This window comes from Sinocyclocheilus grahami, unplaced genomic scaffold, assembly GCF_001515645.1.
Source record: "Sinocyclocheilus grahami isolate Dianchi unplaced genomic scaffold, SAMN03320097.WGS_v1.1 scaffold274.1, whole genome shotgun sequence".
In the NCBI taxonomy this organism is placed as follows: Eukaryota; Metazoa; Chordata; class Actinopteri; order Cypriniformes; family Cyprinidae; genus Sinocyclocheilus; species Sinocyclocheilus grahami.
Window position 1 is genome coordinate 76158 of NW_015505453.1, and position 14916 is coordinate 91073.

General features: G+C 36.7%; 2 protein-coding genes across 3 annotated transcripts in view; both read right to left on the minus strand.

The window, feature by feature from the left end:
* Window positions 1-2797: 2797 nt before the first annotated feature.
* LOC107599877 (transmembrane and ubiquitin-like domain-containing protein 1) lies at window positions 2798-6538 on the minus strand. Of its 2 annotated transcripts, XR_001610712.1 has the most exons (3): window positions 5970-6538; window positions 3284-3798; window positions 2798-3185 (listed from the first exon to the last, which is right to left on the minus strand). XR_001610712.1 is itself a non-coding variant. In XM_016291583.1 (2 exons), the coding sequence occupies exons 1-2, from the start codon at window positions 6491-6493 to the stop codon at window positions 3447-3449; spliced, it is 876 nt and encodes a 291-aa protein (XP_016147069.1). In that variant the 5' UTR covers window positions 6494-6538; the 3' UTR covers window positions 3216-3446. The 2 variants fall into 2 exon arrangements, 1 of the variants encoding a protein (XP_016147069.1); XM_016291583.1 differs by lacking the exon at window positions 2798-3185 and having other exon boundaries at window positions 3216-3798.
* Window positions 6539-9829: 3291 nt separating this feature from the next.
* The window catches only part of LOC107599878 (uncharacterized), a 22190-nt gene continuing 17103 nt past the window's right edge, over window positions 9830-14916 (minus strand). Inside the window, exons 4-10 of the mRNA XM_016291584.1 lie at window positions 14389-14537; window positions 14007-14223; window positions 12841-13000; window positions 12651-12742; window positions 11273-11957; window positions 11051-11165; window positions 9830-10122 (exon numbers count right to left, since the gene is read on the minus strand). Coding sequence (XP_016147070.1) covers window positions 10036-10122; window positions 11051-11165; window positions 11273-11957; window positions 12651-12742; window positions 12841-13000; window positions 14007-14223; window positions 14389-14537 — 1505 coding nt within the window. The 3' untranslated portion in view covers window positions 9830-10035. The remainder of the gene's footprint in view (window positions 10123-11050; window positions 11166-11272; window positions 11958-12650; window positions 12743-12840; window positions 13001-14006; window positions 14224-14388; window positions 14538-14916) is intronic.

The following is a 14916-nucleotide window of genomic DNA, read 5'->3' on the forward strand; positions in this document are numbered from 1 at the left end:
TGGATAAACTATCACTTTAACGAAAGCACATTTTTGGACTTTCAGAGGCATGTGGACGTAAACAAGCTGTTAAATCTTTCAGTTGATGCAAACATTAAAAGGATGAGATATTATTGCATGACTACAATGTTTGGCAACTTACATATCTATTTTTTTCCTGAAAGATTGGTTCAAAATTTGTAGGTTTCAGGACAAGCTGTTGGGGAAAAAGTTGGTAAATTACTTGCTAAAATGCAATATTAAAAATCTCCACTATTACATTTTTTTTTATTTTAATCAAAATAAAAATCCTTTTAAAAAAGGAAATAAAAAGAAATATCAAAATATGTACATTGTTAATGTTTAATAATTATCATTTGTAAATTGACATAAGCATTGTACAGATTTACAAAACTGTTGCTGATTGAACCAACTAAGCACAATAATAATAATAAAGATGAGGAAAAATCTCTTCCAATAGTAGAAGACCCCCTTTAAGGACCCCCATAAAGGCTAATACTTGAGGGTGGCAATGTCCCATTCAATCAGAGTGAAGGGGGTGCTGGAGGGGGGCAAACACAGGTTTTGGGAAGAAAATGAGCTTGATTATCCATGTGCACATGCAGAAAAGGGGCTTCAAAGACCAATCTTCTTTTATTAATGAACTTTTAGATGCATGTTTTCTAGTCCAACACACATTATAAGATCTCTTTATGAGAAAAGCACACTGACTAGCCTAGTATTTGTGGTAAAGGAGTAAATGTGATGCGGTATTGCTGAACGGATAGGCCTCCGCTGGAATTACAAACTTCAGTATTGCAAACAACACTGTCTGGAAGCACATAGACACAATGCAGAGCAGATGTTGGGCTCAAGGAGGATGTTCATCATGTAAGTTACAAGATACATCAGTAAAAAAGCAGCTGGAAGAAGTTTTGAGACAGACTATTGTTGGTTATAACCAGACATGCTATTTCTGAGCTATACAAAACGGTGTAGTCATATGGAGGCAAAAAAAAAAAGATGAAGCATTCCTTACACATAACAGTTGAATGACATGAGTAATAGTTCAATTGACAGGTGCCAATCAAGCGCGCAGGATTGTTTATAGTCTAATAATACTGTCAATTAGCATCAATGCATGAAAACAGCAAAATTACAATAGTATACACGTCTGAATAGGACTCTCGTGCCAGCTATACAAAACGGTGTAGTCATATGGAGGCAAAAAAAAAAAAAAAGATGAAGCATTCCTTACACATAACAATTGAATGACATGAGTAATAGTTCAATTGACAGGTGCCAATCAAGCGCGCAGGATTGTTTATAGTCTAATAATACTGTCAATTAGCATCAATGCATGAAAACAGCAAAATTACAATAGTATACACGTCTGAATAGGACTCTCGTGCCAAGCAGAAACGCTTTGAAATAACAAATGCTGAAAACGCATTTGCCGTATAGACTGAAGCGGATAATGAGGCGATGCGATGGCGTTGCATTCCTACCTTTCTTTCCATTGCTGCAAGTTTGATGCCCTCAGTTCAGCTGAAGAGGAGAAACCCCTGAAACACAGGCGGTGGATGTCCGGCAACTTCTTCGTGGTTCCAGACAGGTCCTCGGCTACTCCCCCCTCCCCTGGGAATGAGAGCTGGATGGAGGGATGCTGGCGAGGAAGGCCCGTGTCTGTGATTTCAGTCGGGCTCCGAGTCTGGCGGTAGCGAGTGCGGCAGCCGCAGCGGCGCAGGCGCGGGGATCGCCAGACACAAGCGATTCAGTGAAGGATTAAGGGGACGTCGTCAAACTACAGAAAATGGAAGGGTCTGACACACTCCGTCATATTAACAATAAGGGACATCTTCGCTACTCGCCGCGATAATTAAAATGTACACTGCAATAAAGGATACATTTTCCTAACTACAAGGATTTTAGTGAATTTCCAATGTGAAACGATTCTTACTCCGCTAAACTTCCATGTACATTTAACAGTTACATTCCCCACATACATATACTCATATTTAGTGGACCTAAAAGCTATTTTGATATCTAAAACCATTATGTAACAAAACGTCATACCAGTGGCATTCATTTCACAAAAAAAGACTTAAGGTTTCAAGATAAAACAAAAGATATACCCCCGTTTCACAGACAAGACTTAAGAAGCTAATCCTAAACTAAAACGCATGTTTGAGCTGTCTCAACAGAAAATATCTTGCTCTGACATATCTTAAAATATCAGTGACATTGTTCTGTCTCAAGATGCACACCTGTAATGTTTTCTTCTAAGGCATTTTTATAAAAGCTGCTTAAACGTCTTAATTTAACTAAGGCCTAGTCCTGGCTTAAGCGAAGCCCCGTCTGTGAAACTGGGCCTTTGTCTGAAATTAAGACAAAAGCTTATTTTGATACTATTTTCTTTCCAAACTGGTCACATGTCCATGTTAATGCAATGAACTACACCTTTACTTACTTTTCTATGACACCAGTGTGAACTTTAAGGAAACTAACTTAAAACATTCATTAAATAACATTCTGACACCAGTCTGTTGATAGTAATTGGAAAGATGACTCAGAAAAATTAAGTTAGTTCTGAGCACCATTTGTTTGCAGATGCCACATGGTGTGATATTTTATTTATAATTGAATGACATTCAGACATTTTTAATTTGACTTTAGGCTCCAGTATACAATAAATTGTGTAGTAAAAAAAATAATAAAAAAAAATAAAAAATAAAATATATATATATATAGACAAATGAGTCTTAAAATGATCATATGAGCAGCAGTAAGACATTTTAAAAATGACAACACTCACCAGTAAATAAAAAGAATGATTTAATAGATTATATCTCCATTTCAAAAGCCTTATTGTACACAAATTATTTTAATTGTCCCAACACATAAGAGCAGCTCTAGCTGAACTGCTTTACTACAGTTTGAGTCTGGCAGACAGCCAGACGAGCCCCGCTTGAAACTCAAACACCTTTAATTCACATACCCTCTTACAAGCAAGCCCCAGTTTCACACTGGCAGCATGCACATGAGAAAAAGAGGACAGGCACAATCATCTCTATTTTTCTTTTTTTAAAAATCAAATATATAGCATATTTCAATCCGTGACAAGCATAAACTTGGTGCAGATGAAAAATGGCAAAAGTGATGAACCAAAAAAAAACAAGGAAAAAAACAAAAAAAAACAAGACGACCTCAGAGATGTTTCTCTGAAATCACAGTCAGTGACAAGCATAAACTTGGTGCAGATGAAAAATGGCAAAAGTGATGAACCAAAAAAAAACAAGACGACCTCAGAGATGTTTCTCTGAAATCACAGTCTTCAGCAAACCTGAAAAGTCCAGAATTCCCAGAAGACATTGCCACTGGCACTGGTGAGTGAGCAAGTGCAAAGAATGTGTATCTGTATGTGCGCAAACACGTAAATGCTGAATATGAGTGGACAGAAACAGCCATCAACGGCGATACACCCCAAACGCAACAAAACTAAAGAAGATGGTGATGCCCACGAGTGAGGCGGTGGCAGGTGCAGTGAAGAACTGCCGGTACTGGATCTGGAAGTACCAGAGCACAGACAGCATAAGCACGAACAGAGGCACCATGAGGCTGCCCATGTTGAGCGCCACATGCACCTGGTCAGCAGCCCGTGCCCCGGCAGGCATGGCCCGTGTGGCGTGCTGGGAGATGTGGCAGTGCAGAACACTGTTGTCGGCCAGGTTGAGAGAGGCCAGCGTCTGAGCATCATCCTGAAGGAGCTGACCCTGGTAAATCAGACGTACCTGGTGCTCCTGTCCAGCAAAGTAAGTCCTGAAAATGTAATCAAACACATAGACGTTTAATACGAACAAATACGAAAACCTACACATGCTGCTCAGCTTGTTTAAGAATATATAAATATAAATATATAACTACACACAGAAACAGAAAAGGTCTTCCTTGGAAATATTAAAGTATAACAAAATCAGTCAAATGTCAAAAGTTTCGTGAGTTTTAATGACAAAAAAAAAAAAAAAAAAAAAAAAAAAGTAGTATTTAAAATGTCTCATTTAACTTACAATCTACAAAGGAGTGGAAAAAAGAGGAGAAATCAGGAATAAGCATAACAATTTATTTAGAATATTCATACATGTTAAAATTGACTTCTGGTGATTAAGGAATAATACAAGACTGCTTCACCTTACAAATGGTTGTCAAATATAATATACTGTATATTGGTTAAATCAGTTTATATTTGGTTTCTTTAAAGAGGGCTCATGTAAACACCTCTAAAGAGAGACATGACTTAAATTAGGACTTAATTCGTAGACAAAAATAATTGCTTGTAGATTTTTGTACACCCTGTTCATCATGAGAGCTGCTCTTTCAATCTGATTTTAACTTTGATATCCAAGTAGAATGAGATTAGACGTTAAATGTTTACCATAATACAGTTCAAATCATAATTACAATGACAAAACTGTTGCAATATGATTTGGTGGGTAGCTCAAGACAAAAGACAATGAAAAAAAAAAAATTTCTGAAAAAACGTTCACGTTCATATCGTGCAGAAATTCAGGCACATATTAAATTGTCATCCCTAAATAATGCTGTGCTAATGCATTTAAAACTATTTTAATGGAACATTTTTGGGGAGTTTGGAACATCTGAAGCATTTGTAAAAACTGAATGAAATAGTGTTTTAAATACTATCATTAGCAGAGAATGTAGGCATTCTGTAAAGCTGCTCAGCAATGTTTAATTTCCATTCAAAACAGAAGAAAACTCCACTACAAATGTAGTGAATAGTGATTGTGCAGTGATTTTCTTTGCAAACACAAGCTGTCTTCCCAGTGAATAACTTTCCAAAACTAAAAACTCTCCAATCTGACCTCTCACCTAGCGAAAGTGTGCAGTCACCTACTGCAAACATCATGTGGACTCCCACACACTCAGTGCCTCATATATCCACTAGACATTGAAGAACCCTTCTGCCTGATTTCAATAGAATGGTACTGCTTGTAAGAATGGATAATTGTGTCTTAAGAGGCTTAAGGAGGTCTCTTTTTGGTTCACTCTTCTGACTGAAAGCATAGTGCTACACACTGCATAGGATGAAGTAGTGGTGTTGGAACAAAAGGTCTCTGGTCGGTAACTGTGTGTGGGCTGCTGCAGACATTTTCTTGGCAGAAGCTTTCTTATTGATTGACAAAAATTTATAAGTTGCCTAGTGACAATTAATTCAGCAGGTAGTCAAGGATATAATCCATAAGCAAAAATTGAATAAATGGAAAAAATGGCCTCTGAAGAGCATGAATGGTCACTGTACAACTGCCATCTTGATATAAGCATGAAAACAGAAGACAAACAGTAGCAGCGCAAGCACCATTTAGAATTTAATTAAGAATGCCTGTTAAAATCCAGTTGAAGTTTTGAATTTAAATTGAGGAAGCAAAGAGGGCACAGAACTGTCATTCTGAATTTAAGAACACAGAATAACAATGAACTAGAAAAAAAGAATGTGCAAACTAGAACTTTTTTTTTCCAGAAAAAACATGAATTTATATGAAAAAATTACTTAAGGAATTTTAAATAATTACAGCACATCAGATGAAAACATTATTTTTACAATCAGCATATTTAGGTCAAAATGGTTTAAACAACATGATTAAAAAATTACTTGTAGGTAATTAAATTTAGACAAAATATTAGATAACATTTATATTAAATAATTAGAAACGAAGAAAATTTTCATATAAATATGAGTGAAATAATTAATTCCTTGGTGCAACTACTAATTGTCAAATTCTTACATTTAGAATTGCCCAAGTTTTTTTTGCGAATTTAAAATAAATAAATAAATAAATACATACATATAAAAATTACCATGTTTCCATCTGTCTGCTGCAATTTGTATGCTGCCTTGAGCATCTTAATCTTACATTAAAAGAACATCCGATTCCAAAAAAAAAAAATGTTTTGATAAATTTTCAGCTGCTTACCGTTTAATGTAGCCAATGGTGTCTTGAAGATTCACCTGTGCAGTCCTCTCTGTATCATTCAAGAACTTCAGCCTGAGCACCATGTTTCTTTGGGTGTCATTCGGTGGATCTTCGGCCAAAGGCTGTGTGGCACTTGGGGCGCTGGCTGGAGTTTGAGTCGAGGGACCCGCTGATTCTCGATGTCTCAACTCATTCCTCCCAATCCCTGCTTCTTCCAGGAGGCCTCCCTCACCTCCTCCAGCCCTACTAGCATCCGGGGACTGTCCCGCCGCTCCCGCTTCTGTTCCAGGTTCACTCTTATCGTTCTCGCTGTTCTCGCTGGGTGACGAGTCCGTGTTACCTGAGGGGAGCGGCTCCTGGCTGTCAGTCTCTGTGGAGGGGGAGGTCCCTGGGCTGGGTGAGAGGAGGTGTTCAGGGGGTTCAACAGTGTGAGTGGAGGCCCAGGCCAGAACCAGGACGAGCACCAGGAACACCACTCCAAAGAGCAGGGTGACCTCATCACCCACCCCCTCTATTAGAGCCATCCTGGTCGGCTGTGTCCTGGACTAAGGCAACTTCAGACTAGGCACCTACAGCACATGTTCACAATTACTGATGACATTCCTGACAGTTAATTATTTCAATCAAATACAGGTTATGCATTATGCATCATTCAGGGTTTCAACAGTTCTAACTAAATTTGATAGTTTATTTTTTTATGGCTCCCTTGTTACAAGTTATAGTGAAAACCATACTTATCGTTATTTAACGTTATTAAAAATTAAAATAGAAACTAAGACAGACAAATGTTCTTACACTAAATTTGAATTAACCTGATTAAAACCCCAAGGGTACCACACACACAGTATAAAACAATTTTATCAGAGGAGAAGAAATATTACAATTCAACCATGTTTTGGCTATATTAAAAATCCCAGATATTTGCAGGTTTTTCATAATTGTGGGAACTCTGATCATTTAAAAAAGACTAGTGACTTTTTCTGTTGCCTTGTGGGTTCATTTTGTTGTGAAAACTGTTAAGTATAAGATACAAATACAAAGTTTGTATTGGCTAGGTGGGGGGGGGGGGGAAAAAAAAAGCTTCCTGTTTTCTTACAAAAAGCTTTTTTTAAAAAGTTGCACTTATGGTCTATACAGGTCAAACACTGCCCTTATTTGAAGACTCAGTCACGGCCTTTCAGCATTCTATACCAGCTTTAAAATATAGCCCAAATATTTGACATGTACTAAGATTTAGCCCCTTACACTCAAATTGTCTGCAACAGACAATATAAATATATTGTGAAATATGCATGAGCTACAGTGGAAGCTTTAATCTGTACACTAGGGTTGGGCGATGTCTACCAAATTGACATTGGACGATGTCTACAGTGAAACATCGTGATGGACGATGACGATGAGGGCGGAGGGGGGGGTTATTAAACCAAGCAACGCTTTCTACGGAGCCACTAAAAAGTTAGCCGCTTGCTAGCGGTAGCCTGTTGCATTACAGTACATGGAAGTACCACATACACAGAGTAAGGAGAAATGTCTGACAGGACGATGGCAAATGATTTGCAGATCCTGAGCACCAATGACAAACATCTAATCTTGTCAAATGTGTGGTAAGTACTGCCGCTCCATAGTATAGAGTCCTTGTGATCGCAAATCTCGAAAGTGAAAGTGAAAGTAAAATGAGAGCGCGCAATCGAAAGCGGTTTCAATAGCGGCTCTCTGATGCCCGCAATTTATATACAGTCGCCTATACTTACCCAACGATATAATTGTGAGAAAAAGTATTGAAATATTTTTTTATCCTCCCATCTCGTATGCTATTTATTCCCTTTAGGGTTTCCGTAGTACCAGGGCTCGACGCTTACTTTTCTTTTTAGGAGCACTTGTGCTCCTAACTTAAAAAATGTAGGAGCACGTTCAAAATTTTAGGAGCACCTTCTAATCAATAATCCAAAATGTTATCAAAAAGTATAGCCTTCCCATTACGAGGTAATATTTGACTCCTCTAACTTTATTAAAAGTATGTCATCTTTTGTCAAATTCTTAAAAAAATTATATTTTATAAGCTTTTTAAAAATTGTAATTAAAAAAACAGAATAAGAGTAGAATAAGAAACAAGTTAAAAATCAAATTGGGGGGGGGTCACAATGTCAGTTTATCGTGATGTCTGTCAGCCATCGGCGATGGACAATGGCATCGTCTATCGGCCCAACCCTAATGTACACCATTCAATAACCAATAGCATATGGTGTTATAAAATATGAAACTTTATGAAATGCCAAAAGTGATCGAAAAACCTTTTGCTGAATTTCTATCTCAAACAAAGCAGTTTTTTTTTTTACACAAACTGTGCTATTATTAATATTCAAGTCTTTTTTCGGTAATATCCATAACAGGAAAAAAATTCCCATCAAGAGGAATCTTTAAAATTATTGTACCCTAATCTAGAATTGATGAGTTATTAATGAGCAAATGATCACAGGTGGGTGCATTTGCTGCGGCAATAGCAAGAAAATCTTTAAGGCAAGACTCCACAGGTGAATAGCACACAAATGTTACTTTTTCTGAACTCTTATGCTTTCTGAAATGTTATGTTTGTATGTCAATGATGCATTATTAAAATTATAAATTAAAATGCACTAAATTGCATTTATTTCCAGAAATATGAACATTGGATAAAGCCAGGTCCTCTTTCATTTTGTTGACATACTGAATTTTTTTTTAACGAGGAGAGTTTGAATATCTTCTATTACCCCATAAATTAGAAAATACTGTCAAGCTTCACCAGCAAGGGAAAAACATTCCCCGTGAATTAACCAGTATTATATCAGGCAAATGATAAATGAACAAACTCCTCTGTAAAAAACTTTAGAACGTACATGGGAATAAAAATTGAAATGCAGGTGTACACAAACAACTCATTTTGAGTAAACAGCCTTTAAAGATCAATGTAAATGTCAATGAAATCTCCAGACGGAAATAAAGCATAACATAAATACTTAAATGTACACCATTCAATAACCAATAGCATATGGTGTTATAAAATATGAAACTTTATGAAATGCCAAAAGTGATCGAAAAACCTTTTGCTGAATTTCTATCTCAAACAAAGCAGTTTTTTTTTTTACACAAACTGTGCTATTATTAATATTCAAGTCTTTTTTCGGTAATATCCATAACAGGAAAAAAATTCCCATCAAGAGGAATCTTTAAAATTATTGTACCCTAATCTAGAATTGATGAGTTATTAATGAGCAAATGATCACAGGTGGGTGCATTTGCTGCGGCAATAGCAAGAAAATCTTTAAGGCAAGACTCCACAGGTGAATAGCACACAAATGTTACGTCCATATTTATCCCCAAAACCTCAATTCTTTTAGGTTCAAAACCAAAGAGCAGCAGTGGTCGTGGTGGCAGCGTCTGAAATACAGGCTAGCTGTGGCTCATCACCAGACCCCTGCAAACTTGTGTCCACATCCATAAAATATACTGTACTATACTTGCCCCAAAAGACAAACTTGCACCTAAACACACCAAAAAAAACAGTGAGGACACAAAAAGGGATGTGGGAACACCATCAAAAACTAAAATAAAATGCTGGCGAACATATAATAACAAACCGCCTGTTCTTCCCACCCCCAAATATACCAAAAAAACTCTCACTCTGGACAAAATCTAAAAGATTTCAGAAGTGCTGCTGATGTTTTGTGATGTTCATTGAGAATGAAATGGCCATTAATCATTTGCTGAGGAGAGTAATGTTTGCTTGATGATGCTGAATAAGCTTTATTATCCAGGCACAGATAGACTACATATATTATTTTGAACTTTGCCCTAAGAAGATCTCTGTGTAATTAAAGAATAACAATAACACCCACCCACCCAGATTCCTTGTGTCAGCCGAAGTTTTGTCCTGAAATCAAGGACTGTTCACATCCTGTGTACAAATGCACATACAGACGCTCACATACACACACAGACACCATCGTCTTTCTGAAAACAACGAAACCTCTTGAAACTGTGGATGTGGCACATGCTCTCTGAAGCACACAAACACACTGCATTTATGCCGTCATAAAGGAACCTCCAGCAGCTTTTTGTGTAGGTACTGCTTCACTTCCTCTATCCCGTTCAGCTTCTCCAACTCCAAATAGGGCAACTGCAAGTAAAATACAAGTAAATTAAGTTTTATAAATATTATATAAATAGTGATTTTTTGTAAATTCCTTATTTTTGATATTTTTGCCATAATCTAATGTTGCCTTAATATAGTAAAGATTTAACTCTATTTAGTAAGTTTATTTGATCACAAATACAGTAAAAATGTACTGTTGTACAATATTATTTAAATTTAAAATAGCTGTGTTCTATTTAAATACATTTAAAATACATTCTATTTAAATACATTTTAAACAGAAATGTATTCCTGTGATCACAAAGCTGAAATTTCAGCATCATAACTCCAGCCTTCAGTGTCACATGATCCTTCAGAAATCATTCTAATATGCTGATTTGGTGCTCAAGAAACTTTACTTATTATTTCCTTCATATACCATTCAATTTCTTATTACATCACAGTTTAAAACGGTTGTACTGATTAATATTTTTCTGGAAATGGTGATCCTTTTTTCATCATTCTTTGATGAATAAAAAGTTCATCTGATTAATCACGATCATTAAAAACAATCATGATCATGATGTTAATTTAATGTCTCCTTGCTGAATAAAAGTATTAATTTCAGAAAAAAATCTTATTGCTATATTTTCCTCATGCAAGCTAATTTTTAAGAATTCAAAATTATAGTTTTAATATGTATTTTAATATGTACATATACATTGACTTAAACTATTGATTTTAGTATAGTGTTTTATTTATTTTTTTAAAGAAAAGAGCTGCAATCAGATTAGGTTTGAATGTACTATTGAATGTAACCTAAAACATTATATTCTGCTATTAAAATTAAGTTAGATACCAAATATTGGTGGGTCCCTACTATTTAAAATAAATTAGACACACAGCATATATGATATCTTAAGCCTGAAGAAATAAAAAATTGAATAAATCAAATATTTTGTTCAGTGTTCACCTGTAGTATGATGTAGCCCAATAACTGCAGGTGACGGTCTCTCATTGCCCTGGATCCGACCAGCACGTCAGAATTATGGCAGTAATGCCATTTATCATTTACAGACATAATAACCCTGCATGTGAGGAAGGACAGAAAGAATGCGTTAAAGATAATGAGCAAGACATTCAAGCCCAGATGGCATAGATATATATTTGACTGAATGATTAAGGAAGGACTGACCTCTTCACCTGCTCTCCTGTGGTCCGGTCAGCTTCAGGGTTGTCTGGGTTGTGAAGCTGTAGTGGAGAAGCGGCCACAACATCACTCTCACCACCCTCTGGGTACGAAACACCTTCGTAAAATGTAGCCATCTCACAGTCCGGCCCCGGGTTTGCTCCTGTTGCAGCACCTCCGTCATCCTCCAGGATTTTTCCAATGGAGAACTGGAACAGGGAGTCTTGCGGAGCTACCGTGCCTGGAACAGAGGGTCCTGTCTGGGTCAGGCAGTCTGAGGGGCTACTGAGGGTGGAGCTGTCCTGGCTCTCCAGAGAGTGTTCCTTGGCTAGAGTCGAGTAATAATCTGAAGTGCTGTAATATGGGTTGTAGTCCAGCGGGACCGTTCCATTAGGACCGACCCTCTGAGATCCTCCTCCTGCTGCTGCTGCTGCTGCTGGGGGACGCATGTGAGCAGAGAGGAAGGCAGACTCCTGCTCTCCTGCTCGTTTGTCGGCCCCTTCCTCCAGTGACGGGGGAAAGGGAGAGAACTTCTGGAAGTCAGTAGTAAGGGCTGCGACAGAGCCGGGCCCCTCTGAAGATTTGAGGTTCAGTACTACACACGCGGTTGAACCTGCTGCCAATGATGCTGCTGGTGTGCCTGATCTGATGGGGAGGACGCGGCCCGTGCTGTCGACCCACAGCAGGAAATCTGCCATAAGAAAAATGCCACATGAATTTCATAATAATGCTAAAATTAATAATAATAATTGTATCCAAAATTACATGAGTTATTTTAAATTGTAATAATATTTCATGATATTACTGTACTTCGTAAGCTTACTTTTACTATTTTTTTATTCCTGAGCAAATAATTGCAGACGGAGTCACTTAAGTGTAATTACATTTTTAAAATCAATAGTTTGTCAACATATATGTACATATATAACATAAATAAAGCTATATAACTACTACCATAAGAGAAAACTACACATGAATTCCTAATAGCACCAAAATGAATATTAATAACAATTATAATACTACACAACAAAAATTATTAATACTTAAATTCATGCTTACAGCCACAGCCAATATTTGGCTTTAAAAAAAAAAATTATTATCAGCACCATTACATTTTTCTGTTTGGTGTCAGAAGTGGGATTTTGATTTATTTTTGAGACTTTAGTTTACTTTGGGACTTTATGATTTATTTTTTAAATATTTTAGAAAACTTTACGTAAAATAAATATCAACTTCACTGCAGAAATTATGCATGTTATTTAACCATCTTTAAATTGCATACAGCAATTTCATATAGACCTATACTGGCTTGGCTCTCTGGCCATCCAAAAATCTATATCAGTTGACTTCTACACAAATACATGGATTACAACAAGAAAATGACCTGTGTAATATCCTGGTGCGAGAACTTCATCTTGTTTGTAGCCGTGCTCACCAACAAGCTGCCGGAGTGCCTCTGCAACCAGACCTTTATAACTGCAATACAAACACTCTGAGCTCACTGCTACCTGGACAAATTGATGCAACACCTCTTTTGGATTTCAGGATACTGGCAGACTTCTAAAGTCACTAACCTGTATTTGCGGTTCACCTCATCCGCAGTTAAAGCGTGGTCGAACATGAGCACTTTGTGGGTATCCTGAAGGCGAGGTCCAGTGTAGTCCCTGTATTCCAGCTCGACGGCTGCATCCAGTAGTGAAAGATATCGACGTACAATCAGGGCATATGGGCTGTCTACAAATAAGAGACAGAGAAAAGGTGACAGTAAACTCTTTTACATTGTTACAAAAAAATTCTAAGTAATGCTGTTATTTTGAGCTTTCTATTCACCAAAGAATTGTTAAAAAAAGTATCACGATTTCCACAAAAATATTTAGCAGCACAACTGTTTTCAACACTGATAATAAAAAAAATGTTTCTTGAGCACCAAATTAGTGTATTAGAATGATTTCTGAATGATCATGTGAGACTGAAGAGTAGAGTAATGGCTGCTCAAAATTCAGCTTTGCATCACAGGAATAAATTAAATTGTTTGATATTTCACAATATCGCTGTTTTTTTACTGAATTCATAATTAAACAAATCCAGCCTTAGTAAGCATGAGAGACATCTTAAAATCTACATATATTTAAAACTTACAAACCCCAAACTCAAACTTTTTATAGTCCAAGAAACTTCTAAAATTATTTTAATGAAAATAAACCACAATTATTTGTTCTGTAAGGTGAATTTTTTTTATTGCAATTTAGTTAATCATTTGAAAAAAGTATTTATGCATTTAATTATATGATTTAATAATACGAAACATGATCTAGACATTACTTCATCCTTTTTGGAATTCAGTTTAATTTTTTTATGTGGGTCTTTGTATCAAAAGACAGTAAAATACTGTCTTTATTTATACTAAAGTAAACACAGTATAAATAAATACTATTGAAGAATCACAATTAATGTTATGTAAAGAAATAAGTCCACCAGCAGAGGTCCCTATTGCTATGTGTCACCTGTAATGTGTTTGCAAGAGTGTGTACTGGTCTAATTCAGTTTTAGTGTTTACTTATGTGTGACCAGGATATTATAAATAAGTTTCATTAAACATTAAAAAACCAACATGGAGCCTTGAACCATCTGAGCAAATAAGGATATTTAAAGGCCGACTATTTTATCTTTTCAAGAGATGAGCACTAGTCTTCTTAGCACTCCACAAAAAAGCATCCAGTAATGACGAACTCCAACTCACTGGTGACATTACTGATGAACGATGGAGAGAAGACACGGTGAAGAACAAGCCCAGGAAAATGGCCCAGCTGAAACAAAGACATGAGGATGTTTACGGTGGCCAGTGGAGAACTCAGAGCCTTTAGTTCAAGAGCCATCTCCAGCTTGGAGAAAAACTGAGCTTCATTAGCTGGCCGATAACTCATACGACTGAACGGGAAAACGAGCTTCTGGATCACCTAGACAGAGAAAATGTTGAAAGGGGAAAGGTTCAATACAACACACTGCTCATGTGGTTTTATCAGCACTGTATAATATGGAAAATGAAAACGAGTTTTTATTTTACTCAGGTTTTTTCCTATTGAAACAACTCTTTAGTACCAAAACTGGACAAGTTCTCTAACCTTGCTGTCCAGGTATTCACCCTTCTTGACCAAGAAGTCAGCGATAGTGTCTAGCAAGCGGGTTTCTCTGAGGCGATGGCGAGCGATGTATTTGGCGATAAGGGCCATGGTGTAAGGCGTAATGCTATCAACCTTTTTAGGCAACTCCTCTAAAAAGATAAAAAGGGTTTCAAGTTAGCCTCATTTCTCACCCCCTATTCAGTTCGTGGCAACAGGAAACTGTGTATTAGAGCTGCACGATTCTGGATAAATTGAGAATCATGATTTTTTGTCTCAAATAGAGATCACGACTCCCACGATTCTGAACGAAACAAAATACTATTGCTGCAGTCCATTTAAAAGTGTTTCATTTGAATGAATTAAACATTTTAATATACATATACATTTAAAATATATTAAAGGGGTCATATGATGCGATTTCAAGTTTTCCTTTCTCTTTGGAGTGTTACAAGCTGATTGTGCATAGATAAGATCCCTGAAGTTGCAAAGACTAAAGTCTCAAAACCAAAGAGATATTCTTTATCAAAG